Genomic DNA, 19,619 nt, shown 5'->3' with positions numbered 1-19,619 from the left:
GAGATCTTTATTGGTCACCATGGTAACAAACAAATCTACTTTGATTTTGAGACGTCAAAGTTTACAGATAAGGAGATAATGGTATTATAATTGAATACTAATAGTTTGACACAAATGAATAAAGACAATAAAAGTGAAAATGATGTGAAAGAAAATCAATGTGTCGCGTGAGAAGAAACGTCTCAATGTTGTTTCAATGAAATATGAAGGAGGGAACGTTTAAAAAAAAGAGTTTTATTTAAATACACCATCAGGTTTTTTTTCTCACGAGAACCAGCTCCTGATATTCGTCCCCAAAACATCCGTCAACGCATCTCAAACTGAATTCACGTGGACGCCCAGAAATGAATCACAAACGATATCGTCAGACAAACGTCACAACGACCCGTCATTGGTCCGTTGAGACCTTCGAGAATCGTCACAAACTGAAATTGTTTGAAACCTTTAAATGTGCAAAAAAGTGTTTTCTTTCACCTAAAACCATCTTCCATAAATATATTTAAACGATGCTACAACTCTTAAAAATAGATATTTCCTGGTGCAATCATAAAGAAGCACTTCTAATAGAGAACTCTTGTGTTATTGAGATATTTTCGCACCATATTGCACTTTAAACGTAACTTTCTGGTCGTATAATGATGAGCTCCTGACTAACAACCTTGTAACAATGTCATCGGATACGAGTTTAACAATAATTTATCCTAAAATCTTCTAAAATAACTTCTCCGGAGTTGCATAAAAAGGAAAAGTCCCACCGGTGCTGCTTCTCGATCACCGGACTAGTGGATTCCGATGGCGCTGCCGTGCAGCGACGCCTCGTCCTCGATCCCTCTGGCGTACAGACGCACCAGCTGCCCGTGGATCCTGCGGGGAACACATATTTGCATTGGTCGTAGTCATGGAAACGATGATGATGATGATGATGGCGCAGGACTGACCTGCACAGGATGTTGCTGAAGGGCAGGATCTCCCCGTCGCAGTTCCAGACGGAGGAGGACGTGGTTTTCCTGCAGCAGAGTCCGCACAGGAACGGCGCCGGGGGTTTCTGCTCCGTCTGGGGTGTTCTGGAGCGGGGCTGGTCCAGATGATGCTGAGAACCCACCCCCAGGTCTTCGTCATCGTCGTCATTGTCGTCTGTGGCCCGGACGGCGGGTCGGGTCTCCTCGTACGCCGCCCCCTCCTCTGGGTCGGAGAGCAGCGTGAAGCGGACCGCCCTCACCCGGTGGACCTCCACGGACGGCAGGTCGAACTGGAGACAGTTTGGAGAGTTACTTGGATGTGAAACAATCAGAACTAAACATTTCCCTTTTTTTATTAAGCTGTATTTAAGGATATTTTCCAAAAATTAATTCAATAATATATTAAAAGGTTGAATAACTTTTGGTTTTTAATACTCAATTTATTTTTTTTAATTAATTATTTTTTCTTTTTACACCGAGTTTGCAATTCTTATCCAAATAAAATGACATTAAATACAGTATGTTTCATATGTAAACTTTTTAATTAAATGTACAAAAGTAAAGAAATACTTGATTGAACTTTCAGCCAATCATGCGACGTGCAGGTGATCATGTGACGACAAAGAAGCACCTGCGTGTTAATTCAACACAGTATTGTCTGGTGTAATTATTATTTAATAATAATAGTTATTATTTTACACTTTCATGTTGGATTTAAAAAGGCTTCCAAATTGTAAAATCTTGAATTTAGAACATTTATATTTTAATTATTGATATAAATACATAACACATTATTATTTCAGAAAATATATTTTACTTTTTTATTCGTTTATTATATTGAACAAACAAAAGTAACATTTTCAAGATTAAAAATTCATAATAATAATAATAATTAATAAATAAATAATAAAATTAATAAACAATTCAACCTATAAATTAGGAAATTGTTAAATTCTATTATTTAAAAAAAATACTTTTGATTGATTTTTATCGTAAAGTTTCAACATTAGTGATGTTCAACTCAACCGTGCAATATTCTGTTGGTACTGATCCATATTTATTACTCATCACGTGTAGAACCCACACAGAACCAGACGGAGGTTCCGGTCTCGTACCTGGTCCTGCGTGCTGGTGTGTCGGTACAGGAACTTGAGGAAGCCCAGCGGGTCAGTGTCCCACACCAGGATGAGGTCGCCGGTGCCGTCGGCCAGGTGAGCGGACGGGGACAAACCCAGGGGGCTTCTGGGACACGAGCTGGACATGCAGGTGAGGGACACGCACCTGAAGCGACCCTCCACGCTCACCCACTCGCCTGAATGTAGACCAACAGGGTTATTAACTCACGGTAGCTTCACTAGTGAGTGAGTCTGACCTTCAGCGTCGCCGCCACTGAGCTGACTGAAGGTGGCGCTGTACAGAGAACTACTGTCCGCCGAGCTCTGGAACAACCGCTCGGTGCTCTTGGAGCAAACGCCGCACCTTTAAAAACACAATAAAAAAACTTTATTAAACACCAACTCTCACAAGCAGATGGCGCCGCCGGGAGTCGGACAGAACCGGGTCAATAATTGTTTCAGCCTCAAAGAAGCCACTAGAATCCGGGACACCGAGGCTCAACTTTCCTCTGGATCAGGTTCCGTTCTGCCCTCCTTAGAGTGCAAGAGACACCTAGACGCACCATCACAGATTCAACAATGTAACACATGATCAGGACGCTTTTCTAATATTATGGGATGCGAAATGGCCTCAGAAGTACTTGTAACACATTAAAAAAAGTTACTTCTCCATTTTGCTTATTGACCTACAAGTCCTTAAATGTATGGCTGGTTCCCTTATTCACAATTGTGTGACATTTAAGCATCTTTTTAATCAATTTATCCCACAATTAAATGATTTAAACTTTCCGTTTAAATAAAGTTATTTATTGGAAACAGGTTATTAAACAATCTTTTAGAAAATTCCTGTAACCAGATGTCGATCCAAATTCATTCTAATTGTGTCTTCCCCGAGTTGTATGTCACAAGTTAATGATTGTCACGATGAATTGTGTTAGTTTGTGTGCTCGTGTGCGCACGATTGATGCAGGTTCAAGTCTTGTTGTGTTGACGGACATGTGCAACAGTGGCGGGAGGGAATGCTTGTTGTTGATATTTTTGTTTTGGGTTTCTCTGTGCATTTCTTTGCACACATGACTGGAAAAAAATGATAAAGACGGTGAAAAATAAAGAAATAAATCCATCTATTTCTCAATTTTGTTTTGCAATTTAAAGTTATGCAATGTACTAAACAACTCTCCAAAGTATCAGGAAAGTTGTATCCATCAAAAGAAAGCTTGGAAAAAAAGAAAGGTCTAAAAGACAATATTTGAATCATATTCCCAGGATCAAGACTGGGGGAGGAATAAAAGTCTATCAACGGATGGAAAAGTAGTAAAGTTTACACATTCAAAGCTGCCATTTTTTTGATAACGTGGTGGTTTATGTTGTGTTGTTTTTTTACCCTGAGAGGCAGCGTGTTTTGTCCCTGGGACTGGAGAGCAGCGGGTCTGCTGGTAGATACTGGACTACGCCCGCGTAGCTCCTGTTGCTCAGATACACGACCGTTCCTGCACACGAGAGTCAGAGTCAGTAGTTCCTGTTTCCATAGAGGAACCTGAATATCCGGGTGGGTAACTGTGACCCGTGAGTGAGTAATGCTTCTCATGCAAAACATAAAGTTTACACAGCAGATACAAATCTGAGAATAAATTACTTATGTCATCATCTTATGTTTTTTTTCATTACGCATGTTCATTCCTGTGCCGTTTGCAGACGTTCAGACCTGAGTAGTCGTATCGGAGCGGCCCCATCCAGCGGTGCTTCTCGCTCTCGGCCAGGACGTCCCCGTAGAAGCCGTAACCCACCAGGGAGACGGAATACCGGACCAGAGCAGAGGCGTGATGCACCGAGCAGACGTCCAGAGGCTGAGAGTCTCCTGCGTACAGAGAGACGGTGATGTTAGCACTGGTGTGACCACATTTTTTAACCTCATGGTTCTTTAGATTTCATTACTTTTTCAATATTTGCAGACACTCAACCTGAGCTTCTGACTGTGGAAACACACATAAAGATGGTAATAACTCTAATCAGACATGAATCATCAAAATAAGAAGTTGCACTTTCATAATCAGAAAACATTTATTGTCAGTATTGTAAAAAATAAAAATGGATCAAATCAAATGGATTTGAAAACATGCTAAAATAATATGAATGAAGTGAATAATAAAATATATAAAACACATACACATATATATATATATAAATAAAGGACATGTACATTAAAGTGGGCATATCAAAATTAAATACAGTTCATTTCCTAGGTGTTTTAGCTGCTGTGAAAGGACTTTCTGAACTGAAAAAAAACAAAAACTGTTGAAATATTCTTCAAACAAATTTAAAATAAAATCCTGACTCTATAAATATTCTTCAATTTGCAACCTTGCTTTTTTAACAATGTTCTTTCTTGTGTCCAGAGAGCTAATCATTGCCTTTGGAGGACATTTACCTCTTAGGCTTTAAAAGTCATAATAAAGTAATAATTATAGAAAATCATGTATTATAATAAATCTATTTAAAGACTAGATCCATTTAACTTTTAACATATTTTTAACGGTTCATTTTTTAAACTATTACCTCTTAGGCTTGACAAGTGGTGATAACAAAGTTGCATAAAGAACTATAGATAATCATCCATTTAAAGACACACAAATATCAACAAGGACAAAATTAAGTCAAAGATAATAAAAGGGTGTATTTAAAAAGCAGTGAATAATAAATAAATGTAAAACAATACAAATTTGTATTTTACACAATAGATAAATACTAAAGAGGAAGCAAAAAAAACAAATACCTGTGTTAATAAAATTAAATAGTTCTAAAGTTCGTTATTTATATACATTATATAATACAATTAGTACTTTAAACATGTTTTTAAAGGTTCAGTTTTTAAACGATTACCTCTTAGGCTTTACAAGTTGCAATAACAAAGTTGCATAAATAATTATAGATAATCATCTATTCAAATCAATCTATTTAAAGACACACGAATACCAAAAAGGACACAATTAAGTCAAAGAAATTAAAAAGTGCAGTGAATAATAAATAAATGTAAAACAATACAAATTTGTATTTTACACATTAGATTCATTCTAAAGAGGAAGGAAAAAAAACAAACACCTGTGTTAATAAAAGTAAATAGTTCTAAAGTTCGGTATTTATATACATTAAATAAAACAATTAGTACTTTTAACACGTTTTTAAAGGTTCCGTTTTTAAACTATTACCTCTTAGGCTTTACAAGTTGCAATAACAAAGTGACAAAGATTTATAAATAACTGTGGAACTGCATCTCTACACTGCACCAGTTCGTGCTCAAGCTCGAAGAATCTGCCAACGCTGACCCTTGTTCCGCGCCAGCAGCAGCAGCCAATAAAGCTAATGGAACTCTGAATAAGGAAGTAAGCAGCCCTGAGACAATCAGGTCAAGAGATAATTGAAGATATCAGTCCAGAGCCAGCTGCTGACCTCGTTGATAAACTACCGCCATCCATCGGGTCGTAAATTAAAGAGCTGTTATCATCCCGTCAGCACGCTCACAGCCTGGAGGAGTAGACCTCTACTCCCATTACTCACCTAGCACAATGTGTAACGCAGAGGTCACGGGGTCAACCACGCCCACGGTAGCGAAACACACGCAGTCCGTTGATCCTGCAGAGACAGACGTGTTACGAAGAAGACGTCGCTACGTGGATGATGTCATCGTCGGTTACCAGCGGGGATGATGCCAATATGGAGCGGGCACGGCTGCAAAGCCGCGCTGGGATCGTCCTCGCTAAGACCCGCCTCCTGCTGGGTCCGACCAATCAGGCCGTGAAGCAGTTCACTGAACATGCCGTCGCCCCCGACGCACACCACTCTGTCAAGAGCGAACACAACTGTCACACACACACATCTCTGATAAGGATAAAGTCACACAGACCCGTCATATCCGGTCAAGTCTTTCTTCAGGACGTGATCCCGGGCCTGGTTCGCTCGTTCGGTCACTGAGCAAAAAAAAGGTTAATAAAAGGTTAGAATAAGCGTCCTCGCAAAAACAGCGTCGAGTGTCGGAATTAAAAGCCGGTTTCTCGTTTCTCACCGATCACATGACAGCTGATACCGGCCAGGTCGAACAGCGGCGCCACCCGGCTGTGGTAGATCTCCCTGCCCTTCTTCCTCCCGCCAAACGGGTTAATAAACACCAGAAGCTTCTGTGGCCGGGAAGTTCCTGGAAATGTCATTTAAATGACAAGCAGAATTAAAACTCTTGTCAAATAATGAAGTGGAAAATGTCAATATTGATTCGAAACAATGCTGATCACATGACAATAAGTAGAAATACAAGAAAACAATCCAAGTTTTTAAATCAGATTCTTATATCTTCTAATATGCAAACAATTAAATAAAAAAAAAATGTTTTAATGAATTTTCTTACAGTTATATGTATAAACAATACGTCAACCATTAAAGGAAAAGACAGGTGAACACCATCAATTAAAATAATATGATTAAAAAAGAGAAAACAATTGAATATATATACATTTATATGATATTATATTGATATCATTGACGAGATAACAATATTTTCATAGTGTTGTTTTATCATGGTTAAAAGGTTAAAAATAACACTTGTTATTTAACCTATAATTGCATTTAAATTTTATTCTGATACTTTATAAAATAAACGTTCATACAAACAAAATTCAAAATAAAATATACTCTAAACTTGGAATTGATAAAAGTAAAAACGGTTTGTAATTATTCATAATGTCAATCATTCAACAAGCTTTAATGTTTAACTGGAGGTCTTTGATCCGTGTCAGTACCGTGAGTCCTCAGAGATCCTTGTACGTGTTTGATCCACTGGTCTCGGAGAACCCGACTCGGACAGCTGAACTGGATCTGTCCCAGTCGCCATAGCAACCCGGAGGAGCCTCCGCCGCTGCTGCGCTTGACGTAGAAAACTGCAGAGAGCGACAGGTGAGATCTTCTGCTTCTCACAACGTCAGGTGTTATAGACTCCACCTGTGAACTCCTTTTCCGACTCCTCCACAGTCCTGCGGGGCAGCACCTCCACCCGTCCCTCCTCCACCCCCAGGACCTCTTGCACGGGCACGGAAGCTGTGATGAGAAAGAGGTGAAGAAGGACAGGGCTGCTTTACATGAGGGATTAAAGTCACACACATGTGACTCGTGTGCAACAACAGGACTTTCTGGTAGATTTCCTGGATTAACTGAAGCAACACAGTCGCAACTTTCACAACGCCATTGTCTCTGCGGAGCCTCAGGTTTTCCTTAACCTCCCGGACTCGTTGAACCAGAGCTGGGACTCGGCATGTATTCAAGCAGAAGACAATGGAAGGTGACATTTTTTAGGGATTCAGAGAAGTCTCTCATTTCAGGTTATACAAATAGATAAACTACAGTATTGATAAGATAGACTTTTTTATTTCTTTGTGACTTTTTTTTTTCCTTTTTTCCCCTTATTTTACTCTACAATTATGTGCCTTAAATACATTTGCGTTTTCGTATCATCATTGAATGATATATTGAGATGAAATTGTATGTTTTTTTTTATTAAGATATTGACACAATGGCACAAACTATATGTATAAAAGAAGACTAAAAGTACTTTTATAAATGCATTTTTGCAGGAGTCAGGATAGAATTTGAAGCATCATTGAAAGTTTCACGTCTTCTTTATTATATATATACATATATATATATATATATATATATATATTAAAACATTTTTAATTCAAATATTGTTAACAATTTTGAAGCTGCTATAATAATACATTTAATTATTTTTTATTTAATTGTTTAACATTATAGATGTAGGCTAAAATAGGAAGTAAAAAAACAGATATTTTCAGCAAATAAATATAAGCAGTCCCAAAGTTATACCTTAAACAAATAAATAAATGCAAATATTAATTATTTTTATTTAATTGTTTAACATTATAGATGTAGGCTAAAATAGAAAGTAAAAAACAGATATTTTCAGCAAATAAAGTAGAAGCAGTTCCAAAGTTATACCTTATACAAATAAATACATGCAAATATTACTTTGAACACGTGTTTAAAGGTCGTGTTTTGTAGCAGAACTTTGTCTAAGCGTCTCCAGACACGTGGTGTGGATCTGTCTTTAAGCGCGCGGTGATATTTGTAGAGATGCTGCTGGTGTTTGGACAACAGTGACAAACCAGCAGCATGACATCATCGACGCCTTGTGTTGACAATAAAGCTCGTCACTCGTGTTCTTGCTGTAGAACTCGTTCTGTTGACCGCGGGCGTCATTAAAAAACACTCCCAGAACTTTAAATCTCACGCAAAACCAGAAAAAAAAAAACGCGTGGACTTGAGATCTTCACAAAGTTTTCCAAGTCTCTGATGTGACTTACTCGTTTTCTTGTCGCGGTTCTTCTTGTCCACTTCGGTCCAGTTCAGATGCCACCCGGTCAGAACCGCCCGGTATCGTTTGGTGCCGACCCACAGGGTGGACTCCAGCCTCTCGCTCTCCATCCGGGTACTGTTCCTTCAGCGTCCCCCTTGGACATCTGGAGAGAGTCCATTCACCCTCGTCGACATCTCTTCTTTTCCACGAACCTTCGACCAGAACCAATCACACAGTCCAATTGTCTCTCGACACACAGGTGTTCCCTGCTAAACAGCCTCCTCCTCTGCCCCGCCCACCTGTCTTCTGATTGGTTCCTGTGGCGGTTCACCTGGAGAGTCTTTAACGTGGTTCCGAGGAGAGATTCCTACCATCCCTCGTCATGTCTCTGTGTATTGAGGTCACCTCGCTGAATATTTCAAGTCGACAATGACTGTAATTCAACATGATGCGGCGCTTGACGGCTGCTGAGGAGGATCACTTGTGGAGTGGCGCCTCCGCGTGGCCACACTGTAGAACTGCAGTTCATTTGCAAAGGTAAAAGTTTAAATACATTAAAATTCATGGACTATCAGGAGTGACATCATTTTTAAAAACAAATGTGGAATTAAATAGAAACAATAAATGTTATGCATATTTTACCGATTTATTTCCTTATGGTTTTGAATCTATTTCACGTTTATTTGATCGAAATATGACAGTTTTTCTTATTATTTTTATCACAATGGAGATTTAACTGTTTGATCAAAACTAAATAAATGGAGAAACATCCGTTTTCAACCACAGCAAGTTTCTGTGAAGTACAAAAAAAAAAGTTTTATGATAAAACATGTGTTCTGGACGCAAACATTGAATGTTATTTGTCAGTATTCAGTCAAAAACATCAATCGAAAGAGCTTTTGATCTCCATTTATAATTTTACTCCACACCTACATCGACACCAGAACGATGACGTCAGATCCAGGAGGGCTTTAGAGCCCCAATGACGTCATAAACCGATCACGTCATAGGCGTGCATGAGACTCATCATGATGAGGTATTTACCAGTTTCCCTCGCTCGTCGTGCGATCTCACCTGACCACGCGCATCGATGCCGGCGTGCACGCGCATCAATCCCCCTTCCCCCACCAACGCATTCCTCGCGCGAACGCGCACGTCGCCTCTTGGATGGGGGGCGGATCCGACGCTGCTGCAGCTGTCCATGGTCGTGTGGTTTGGTCCTACTCCGGGATGCTGCTTCAGTGACACCGCCGTCCTCGTCTCACGAACCCGCACCGGAACCGACTCTGCCTTTCGTCCCATCGACCGACTTGAAAGGTGAGTGCACGATTCTGGTTCCGCTCGGAACCCGCCGGGGGGCCCGCGTCGGTGAGTAGGAAAAAGACCCGCAGACGATCCGCATCCTAGTATCAGGGCCAGCGAAGCCAACATGGATGCTGCGTTGCCAGCGCGCTACTGAGGATGAGGAAGATGAGGATGAGATTACGCGTTTGGTTTTCACTCGCTTTAATCCCGGGATTGACGTCCGGGAATCACATCGGGATTCAAAACGTTTTAGATGCGAGCCCCGGGGAGGAGCTGTCAGGGGCCATGACAGCATCGATGGTTGGATGCTGTGAACATGCATGTACACATGTATGTGTGTGTCCATGCACTCATGTGTACACACTCCATATGTCAATATATATACAAACTGCTCTTTGATCAATTATACCACATGTATGTATGTGCAACATATATCATCACATGTACACACTAATCTAGTTTGCTTGGATTCTATGGTGACTAGATCATCCTTGTGAGTGGATACTAGGCCTCACTAGTCGTCCTGGTAGCCACTCGTGAGACCCCCCCCACACCCCGGCTCACTCCCCTCGCTATGCCAGATGGGATTGTGGCCAGCCCCCCCCACCCCACCCCACTCAACCCCTATCAGGTGTGGAAGGCCCTGCCTCAGCCCAAAATATTTGCAGTAAAAAAACAGTGTACTGGTCCGTCAGTGGGTCCTTCACAGCAGTGTCCGGGGTAATTTATGAGACTGCATGATGGTCGGTGCTCCGGTCTGTGACCTGCGACGCAGGGCCAAACTGGAGCCCACACCGGGGCCCTATGTATGTATTTTTGGCCCCCATGAAGGAACACAATAAGTGACCTAAGTCAAATATTTTTTATTAAAAATTACTAAAAAAAATGTTTTTATTATTTGTGACTTAATTGTTTATTTTTCTTTATATATATATATATATATATTTTTTATTATATATAAAATATCTACAGTTTTTTTCCCCCAATTTATGATTCATTTTTTCAAAAATAAACAATATTTTAATTATTTTGTAGCGTAATTCCTTGACATTGTAAAACATGTTCGTTCAATCTTCCAACATATAAAGCAAACCCAGGTAAAAATGCAGCCTGGGGGCCACACATGGCCCTTTGTCTTCAATTATGTGGCCCTCATGAGCTCAGATTGAAACTAAACATAGTAGAGCTTGTAGAAAATGTTACAATTGTATTCATTATTTATTATTCTGTTAACTCTACATACAACTTTCTTAATTTCATTTTTACTATTGGTGAATATTTTTTGCCCCTCAAAATATTTAAATGTATTATTGTGATCAAAGTTATTAAATATTATTATAAAAATAATTGGTTTATTATTATTTTATTGGCATATTTAAAACATTTTTTCCTTTTTGTTGTTTTTGGCTTGAACGGCCCCTTACTAAATTCACACTATACAATGTAGCCCTGCTAGAATCAACTGTATCCTCTCGTCCTCAGCCATCACAGTGTGGATCTTGTGGGATTTCAATGTTCTTTTAAGTCATTATATTTGTATGACTTAATGTAAATGTCGTTTGATTGAGAAGACACAGTTACGGGTCAACGTTCGATTGCCGCGTTTTTGCTTCCAGCCTCTTGGAGTTGAGAAAGCATGGCTGACCACCAGAGGCAGCGTTCGCTCTCCACCGCCGGCGAGTCGCTCTACATCGTGCTGGGAGTGGAGAAGTTGGCGACGGGCGACGACATCAAGAGATCATACAGGTGAGGGGGTTGAAGAAGAAAAACACAACGGTCGTGTTCGGGACTAAAAATAAAATCCTCTTGTTTGAATCCCGCTAGAAAACTTGCACTTAAATTCCATCCCGACAAGAACCCCGACAATCCGGAGGCGGCCGACAAGTTCAAGGAGATCAACAACGCTCACGCCATCTTGAACGATCCCACCAAACGCAACATCTACGACAAGTACGGATCCCTGGGGCTCTACGTGGCGGAGCAGTTCGGAGAGGAGAACGTCAACACCTACTTTGTCTTGTCCAGCTGGTGGGCCAAGGTGAGCTTCGGAAAAGGGCGTCGCTTCCGTGTTCACGTTCTTTGACGTTCTTTTATCCTCCGCAGGCGCTCTTCGTGTTCTGCGGCCTCGCCACCGGCTGCTACTTCTGCTGCTGCCTCTGCTGCTGTTGCAACTGCTGCTGCGGCCGCTGCAAACCGCGACCACGCGAGGGCCAGGACCAGGACTTCTACGTGTCCCCCGAGGACCTGGAGGCCCAGCTGCAGTCTGATGAGCGAGGTAAGAAACTTTTTTAATACACGCCAGTACAAACATCTCCATGAAAGCAATCCCAAACCAAATGACCGGTTTGTTAATCTTTCAAATTATGTCGGGAAAACCGGGAACCACAAGCCACGATGGTGATGGATTGTGATGGTTATACGAGCCAGGAATGGTTCAGAGAATGATTTATAAGAAAAGGGAAAGAGTAGTGAAAGAATGTGTTGCCAATGCTCAGAGGCAAAAGTAGATCAATACTGAAACATCTAAAGATGTAACTCAGACTAACATCTGTTAGTTTGGCCAATGGAAACGTTTTCTGAACAACTTTATCCGACACAAAAACTGGAAGGATTTCCTTGCAAGAAAGAGTAATAATCAAATCTACTAGAAGTGGATTTACATCTAAAAATAGGTATATAATTCGACAACAATTAAGAAGAATAAAATGTATGTTTGGTAAAAAGAAAAGGTGAAAATAAGGGGCATTACAATCTGTATAATGATGTAGTATAAGTGTTTGCTCATTTGGAATTGAAGAAGTCTCTTGGATGAGAAGTTAAACATCATCCTAGAACAGTCCAGTTGACTTCAAACCTCTTTGATGACCCTGATTCTTGCAAGAAAGAGTAATAATCAAATCCACTAGAAGTGGATCTACATTTACAAATAGGTAGATAATTCAAAAACAATTAAGAAGAAGAAAATGTATGTTTGGTATAAAAGAAAAGGTGAAAATAAGGGGCATTACAATCTGTATTAGAATAATGTAGAGTAAGTATTTGCTCATTTGGAATTGAAGAAGTCTCTTGGATGAAACGTCTTCCTAGAACAGTCCAGTTGACTTCAAACCACTTTGATGACCCTGATGATTGAGAACCTTCACAGATAGTTCCTGGACTTACTGGTTTCCCCATTTATAGTTCCCTGGTTGCATAAACAAGTCAAAATGACCAAATGAAAGCATCTTTCTTGCGTCCACCCTTTCATACACGGAGTGTATTTGTCGCACAGAACCATTAACTGAGGACTAACCATGACATCATCCGACAGAGGCCGGCGGCGACCCCATCATGATGCAGCCCTCGGCCACGGAGACCACCCAGTTGACGTCAGACGGCCACTACTCCTACCACACCGACCCGGGCTTTAACTAAAAAACCCAGACCCCCCTGCCCCCCGAGCCACCCTGCAACCCGCTTCACCCTCGCCTGTGGCCCCCTGCCCTGGTCCCCCCCAGGAGGACCGAGGATATCATGTTTCAGGCCACGAGAGGGCGAGGGACCTCAGTGCACGGTCCACGACAGGAACTGATGACATCACATCCCCTCAAGCCTTCCGATTGGTCTGCAAAGTTCCCCCAGATGAAAAATGATCGAATAAATACTTTTTAGTTTTTTTGTATTATCCGACCTTAGAGCCTCACCCTCCCTACTTCTGTCCTCACCCTCTCAACCAATCTGACCCCCCACACCCCCCCCCCCCCATAGTTGTGTAGCATGCACTGTCCCGATGTTCTAAATGTCTCTGATCTTTTCACCCATTTGCGCGCAGACTTTTACGAAGATGACATGAAAACATGAGCAAAAGCATGAGGTGTACGTTATGTTTCATGCTAACAAGGAAACCCGAGGGAGGATGGCGGTGAGTGACATCATCAGACGCCGAAAGCCGTCACTCGGGACTTATTTTTACTCCGGTATAACATGGCGTTCGTTCGACCCTGAACCTTTTTTTTTTTCAGTTGCGTCCCCGATATTATGTCAAGTTTATGGCAACATTAATTAGAAGTTAAGTAATCTTAAAATCAGAAGACGTGTCCTGTATAGTGATATATATTATAAAAAGCAAGTAGACCCCTGTCAGATGTTCATGCACAACCTCTGAACTGTTTTCATAGCAGCAACCCCCCCATCATGACTAGAATGTTCATTTCATTGAAAGAAAAAAAAAAATACACGATTGAACATTGTTTGTCAGAAAACTCATGTATTTTTTATATGTCGTCAACAGTAGACACAAGGACGGAAACATTCAGATGAAGAGTTGTACTATAGAGCAACGAGGGATACATTATTGATCGAAATAACCAAATATTGCTGATCTCAGACACATCTGGACCGCTGAGCTATAGATGGATATTGATTTATGATGTATTGTGGGTGCGTCCGTGTCACTCCTCGTGCGACCGCCGGTGGATGAGGACATTATCGTATCTTTGATGTTGTCGATGATGAGTTTGATGCTTGTGTCATATCATAGATGAATATTTTTCATAAGGCTTGTCCGCGTTCGTCCACCACGACGACGACGACGGGACTTTTTTTGTGTTCCACGACTCTCTAAAAATGACCCCGGTCAGCTGGAGCGGCGCCCCCTGCTGTTGATGGTGTGGATGTTGACGTCTGTGATGCTGTGTGATGTTTCCTGTGACCATTACCGAATCCTCGGCACCCGCCCGTCGCTTCCTCATCAAGATTTTGTGTGTTTGGTGACGAGGATACTCCACCTTTGGTATTGTGACCATGGTTATTCCTTTTCCGCGGTGATGGTGTGAGCTGGTGTGTTGTGACGTGAACAGACACACCTGTATAGAATATTTCTGTTGTCGCATGGTAACATGAGTCTGGAAGAAAACCTTTGGTGTTGAATAAATGTTCCCAAACTTGCTTGGCCCTTGGTCTTTTTTCAAGCAGTGGATAATATCAATGTGAAAAGAAAATGTACGTGTTTTACCCAAAAACCTTTCAAGGGCCATTGTACAGAACCAGTGCCTATTTCATGAGTTCTCCAAAATGCGTCAAAAGAATAATAATAAAAATATCCTTATGGTGATATATAACGCGATATTCTTTTCCACGATAATGTAACGATATTTGACACTGTATTGATTTTTTTTTTTTTTAATTTTTGGCATGCGCAATTTATTTAATGTGATACCAAAGGTCCTTTATGGTCTATAGTTCCATATAGTTTGTGTAAAATGTTTTGTGTTTAATTTTGTGTTGCAATTAAACTCTCTGCCACTAGATGGCATCAGTTATTACGTCCTCTGCAGCTAAAAGAACTTTGAAATCCCGCGAGATCCCAGTGATGGCTGAGGACGAGAGGATACAGTTGACTCTAGCCGCTTTTATTTCCAAAAACAAGTGAAAGCAGTTACGACTTCGTCAAGAGTCACACGATCTGTAAATTCTGCAACACAAGAGTCAAGTACTCGGAAAATACTCAGAATATATCCTTGTTACTACAGTATCACGATATATCACAATCAGAAACTTTGATTACCAGTGTTGTAAACGCAACATAGGCTATTTTTTGTGGTGGCAATACAAAATAGAATAACGAAATAAGACACAAATTAAGCAATATTAAAACAAGCATCAAAACCAATGGCATCAAGGCAGCCATTCTCGCAATATTGTTGCCCCTGTATCGGCATACATGACAGATTCCTGCCAATACACACCTCTACTAACATGTTCCTTCAAAATTCTTGTTTTTTAATTTATTAAAATGTTCTTATATAAAAACATGTTGCCATGAAGTCAGCCAGGACTCGACTAAAAAGCATCTGCATTTGCTTAAGCTTCACCAATAGGAAATAAGTGGCTTGCAACTTTAAATCCGTACTGAAGACAAATAGCCAGCAGAGGGCGACGTTTGTCTTTATAATCAGCAGGACAAGGCATCATTATTGTTAATCCATGGATGTTAAAAATATCCTTTTTTTATTTACCAACTGTCTTGAACAGAAACTCTTATTGCAATATAGTCTTAATCATCTCCGTTTTGACCTCATTTATACCTTCTCCAAAAAATAATTTCCTTTAAGATCTGTTTTAATCTTAAATTCGACTTCTCCAATATTCGCTCACAACGATAATATCCATTTGTTATCTTATAAAGTGATATATATACACGTCACAACATCAACATCAGAATCAGATCACGGAACTTTGGGGTGATGAAAGTGTAGAATGAAAATGAATTACATAAATATCCATGAAATAAAATGAAATTGATTAAATACGATTGGACCATGAGTTGTATACATGTACTGTAATGTATCTCAATTAAGTGAAACCACAGTGTGTGTTTGTGTATTAATCTTTCTGTGTGGGGAAGTGAAAGAATAATGTGTGTTACTGAATCCATTTGTATTAATATATAGCAGAACAGGGTTTTTGTCGGTGCGTGTATCTCCACTCAAGAGGATTAATGGAGCCTCAGCGTATAAGTTTGTGTACCTGTGCATTCACCTCATCTGTTCTCATGTGCATGTAAGTGAGCGGAGTGAACACTAATAGCTTCAGAGTTAATCTCATCAGCAGCTAAAGCCCTAAAACACAAGAGAAGAAGAGGCGCAGCAGAAATGAGTCGACCGGGTGAGTTGAGATGATTTTCTTCCTCGGATTATTGACAGTCAACGAAGAGGAAAATGTGATAAAATTGTGTACTGGGTTCATTGATACGATGGTATATTTGTGTGAGAGAGAGTCATGCAACAGGTTGGTATCAGTGATGGCATCGTCTCCTGACCGACACACTCTACTACGTGCGTGTTCTGGATGATAACAAGCGGGTAAATATCAGGGGTTCACAGAGGCTTCGGGTTCAACCCAGCAAAAAGACTGAAGTAATAGAAAGTTCTCTTGATAAACAGAAGGGTTTTTTTTTTTTAGAAGTAGTTTTTTATGGAACTTTACTTTATTTCTCAAAAAAGGAAATGGTCTTAACATATATGCAGCTATGAAACTGTAAGTTCCAGGAACAGAAACTAATAGTTAAAGTTCAGATGGAAGGACCTGGAAATGAATCCAGAAGCTTCTACAACTGTTTATCTGCACTCGAGAATATTCTCTTCTCATCACTGCAACAAAGAAACACTATATACTGCATATATACACAGTATATCAGTATCCGTATATATGTATTTATATTTAAAAAGATGGATATGAATGAGCGTAAGATACATATGTTTTTTTAATATTATAGTTTTAAACTTATTCTAATACAAGAAACTTTCAATTTGACTGATTGTTGTCGATCCAGAAGTTTCTCGGAACTAAATACAATTTGTAAAAAGCACCTTATAATACATGCCAGTACACATTTACATGATTAGCTTTAAATCTTCAATGTTTATACCACATTACGCTCAAAAATCAACAGCGTTTTACCCTGTAAGGTAAACAAGTGAAATATGTTATTTAGGTATCATAATCATTCTGATGTTTTTTACAAGTAAGTAATCATTTTTAAAGAATATTTTATAGATCAATGTCTGAGATACTCAGGACTTCAGTGTTGTTCAGTAGTCAATTAATGTGTAAACCCAACTTTCCTCACATGTTTCAGTAAGTCTGTCGTCATGAAGATGTTATTCATTTACAAAGTTTGCCTGAAATCTGGGCGAACGAGAGGTTACAAGAGCGGAGTCAATTATGACGTAATAATGACTTCACTCCTCCTCCAGCCAGCTTTAATATCGCCCCAATTTGATTATACTACCAGTCCCTTGGAGGTGGAGACTTCCTGGGTTGATGACAAGCAGTGATTAATCTCGATTCTTGACCAATAACAGCAGAGTGGGCGTAAAAGAGATTCAATCTCCTTTAAAACGTTTGATTAAACTAGTTTTATTATTTAAGTGAAAATAGGCACTGGTGATACAATAGAGTTCAACATCTATTTAAGACACACTTAAATCAACACATTAGTTGAACTTTTAATGTATTTGTCACATGATGTTTAAAGAGCAGATTGATTTGACAAAAACTATACTGGCTGTGAAATACCTGAAGTACTAGAACTTAGAACTTGTATATTTGCTGGAAATCAATGATTATTTCTTCAGAAATGTAATCCTGACTTGACTATGTTTTAAATGTACTTTCTCTACCACCTCAAATGCATACAAACAACTTTTTTTATCTGTGTTTCACCAGGAGAACTTTCTGAGGAAGATGCGGAAAATATGAGGATCGAACTTGCCAAGGTGATGCTACTGTCTGAACGTGTAGAACGGTTTGTTTGACGTGGATTGAGTGAGTATTACTAGAGACATAAATGTTGGTTGGTATTGTACTACCTTATGCTTTGATGACCTGAAACCACACTATATCAGATTAGGTCAGCAAGAGTAAGGTCGGTAAAAAAAACTGACCGAGTTCTCTTCTGACTGTAGGTGGAGGACGAGATCCAAACCCTCCGTCACGCGCTCCTCACCAAAGAGAGGACGGCCTCAGAAATCCGCCGCCAGCTGGGCCTGGGTCCGCTCGGCTGCCTCCGACAGAACCTGAGCCGCGGCTGGGAGAGCGTCCAGTGCTCCACGACGTGAGTCCACTACTATGACACCATTTTTTGACCGACCACAGCTCACTCGAGAGTCTCTTGTAGGTACCAGACCGCCTCGGCGACCCTCGACGACATCAGCCACTCGGACGTGTAAGTACACTACTGACCTTTGACCTTTTCATTGAGCAGCCAGGGTAAGCGAGTGTGTGTTCAGGTACCTGCGGACTCGGGACGGTCTGTCTCACGCTGGTAACGTCACGTCGTCTGCGTTGTCCGATGTGGGCGTGGCCATCACCAGGAGGATGTCGGGAATGAGGTAGAGAACCGTCCTCTGTTCCCGATGTCTGACTTTCCCTTTGATTGACTTGACTTGACTTGTCCACAGGTCGCTCCCAGGACCGCCTCGGTGAGTTCAAGAGTTCACCTCACAAGATGACTCACGTTAACACTGGAGAAATGTACACACAATGAAAAATAATGTAATTGATTGAGAAAAACCATCAATATCTGCTGCTTGTTTTCCAGCATGAATCACCACATCAGCGTCCCAACCTTTAGGTAACATATCTGCAATACAATGAATGATTATGTGTTGCATAATAACGCAATAATACTTAATGATGCACTATAATACAACTGCATTGATGCAGTTTTATTGCAATATAGACTTTAAATCTATTTCATTATATTGTTATCAAGTCCTTACAGTTGCTGTTTAGCTTTCAAACATGTGTTTCTATAAGCACTTTATTTCATTATTAAAATTTCAGGGGCTGTTTTTACCTTATTGTGAGGTAATTTAGGTCACCTTCTTGCTAATAATAAGTATATTAAAACTAATTATTAGACATTATATTATGAAATTTGATAATATATGATAAATGATGTGTTGTTCTTTCAGACATTCTCCTGTACTCAGGTCTCTGGAGGAAATGGTCAACAGTGTGAAGCTGCGAAGATAAAGGCAACTGTGACTTTTATTGGTTAGATATTGATAAGAAACCAAAAACGACAGGATGTCCATGAACACAGGGAAGAATTGAATGCTATTAAAAAACACTCAAATTGAGTTTGGCTTAATATGTTAAAAAAAAGGTCAGAAGTTAATTTGAAATCCTATTTTTATTTGTGTTTTCAGAGGAATTAATATTGATGTAGCATGTTTGTGAACCACTAGATGACGCTGTAGTGTTTCAAAAAAAAAAGTGTATCGTCAAAACGTTTAAAGGATGTACAGTGTTTAATTGATGTTTTCTTAAAGATTATATTTGATATGTATTCTGTACTATATGTAGATGTTAATGTTGTTGTTTGTGAAATAAACG

At 40.0% G+C, this 19,619-nt stretch overlaps 3 protein-coding genes across 3 annotated transcripts; 2 read left to right on the top strand and 1 right to left on the bottom strand.

Annotated features, from left to right (window-relative positions):
- Positions 1-2: 2 nt before the first annotated feature.
- LOC148059400 (ceramide kinase) lies at positions 3-8,963 on the bottom strand. Its single transcript, XM_087781027.1, has 13 exons — positions 8,440-8,963; positions 7,061-7,156; positions 6,862-6,999; positions 6,135-6,263; positions 5,976-6,039; positions 5,767-5,912; positions 5,630-5,704; positions 3,780-3,932; positions 3,459-3,564; positions 2,332-2,438; positions 2,075-2,271; positions 939-1,249; positions 3-864 (listed from the first exon to the last, which is right to left on the bottom strand). The coding sequence occupies exons 1-13, from the start codon at positions 8,558-8,560 to the stop codon at positions 780-782; spliced, it is 1,728 nt and encodes a 575-aa protein (XP_087637153.1). The 5' UTR covers positions 8,561-8,963; the 3' UTR covers positions 3-779.
- A 647-nt stretch (positions 8,964-9,610) lies between these two features.
- LOC148059399 (dnaJ homolog subfamily C member 5-like) lies at positions 9,611-14,663 on the top strand. Its single transcript, XM_087781989.1, has 5 exons — positions 9,611-9,749; positions 11,354-11,483; positions 11,562-11,775; positions 11,841-12,012; positions 13,048-14,663. Exons 2-5 carry the CDS (start codon positions 11,374-11,376, stop codon positions 13,149-13,151), a joined length of 600 nt encoding a protein of 199 aa, XP_087638115.1. The 5' UTR covers positions 9,611-9,749; positions 11,354-11,373; the 3' UTR covers positions 13,152-14,663.
- Positions 14,664-16,222: 1,559 nt separating this feature from the next.
- LOC148059398 (tumor protein D54-like) lies at positions 16,223-19,362 on the top strand. The gene is made up of 8 exons (XM_087781791.1): positions 16,223-16,382; positions 17,946-17,995; positions 18,185-18,333; positions 18,397-18,444; positions 18,509-18,610; positions 18,680-18,700; positions 18,820-18,852; positions 19,196-19,362. Exons 1-8 carry the CDS (start codon positions 16,370-16,372, stop codon positions 19,254-19,256), a joined length of 477 nt encoding a protein of 158 aa, XP_087637917.1. The 5' UTR covers positions 16,223-16,369; the 3' UTR covers positions 19,257-19,362.
- The last annotated feature ends 257 nt before the right edge of the window (positions 19,363-19,619 follow it).

Source organism: Callionymus lyra, chromosome 19 (genome assembly GCF_982586985.1).
Source record: "Callionymus lyra chromosome 19, fCalLyr1.hap1.1, whole genome shotgun sequence".
In the NCBI taxonomy this organism is placed as follows: Eukaryota; Metazoa; Chordata; class Actinopteri; order Syngnathiformes; family Callionymidae; genus Callionymus; species Callionymus lyra.
The sequence above is the reverse complement of the archived record's forward strand: the minus strand, read 5'-3'. Positions and strand labels throughout refer to the sequence as shown.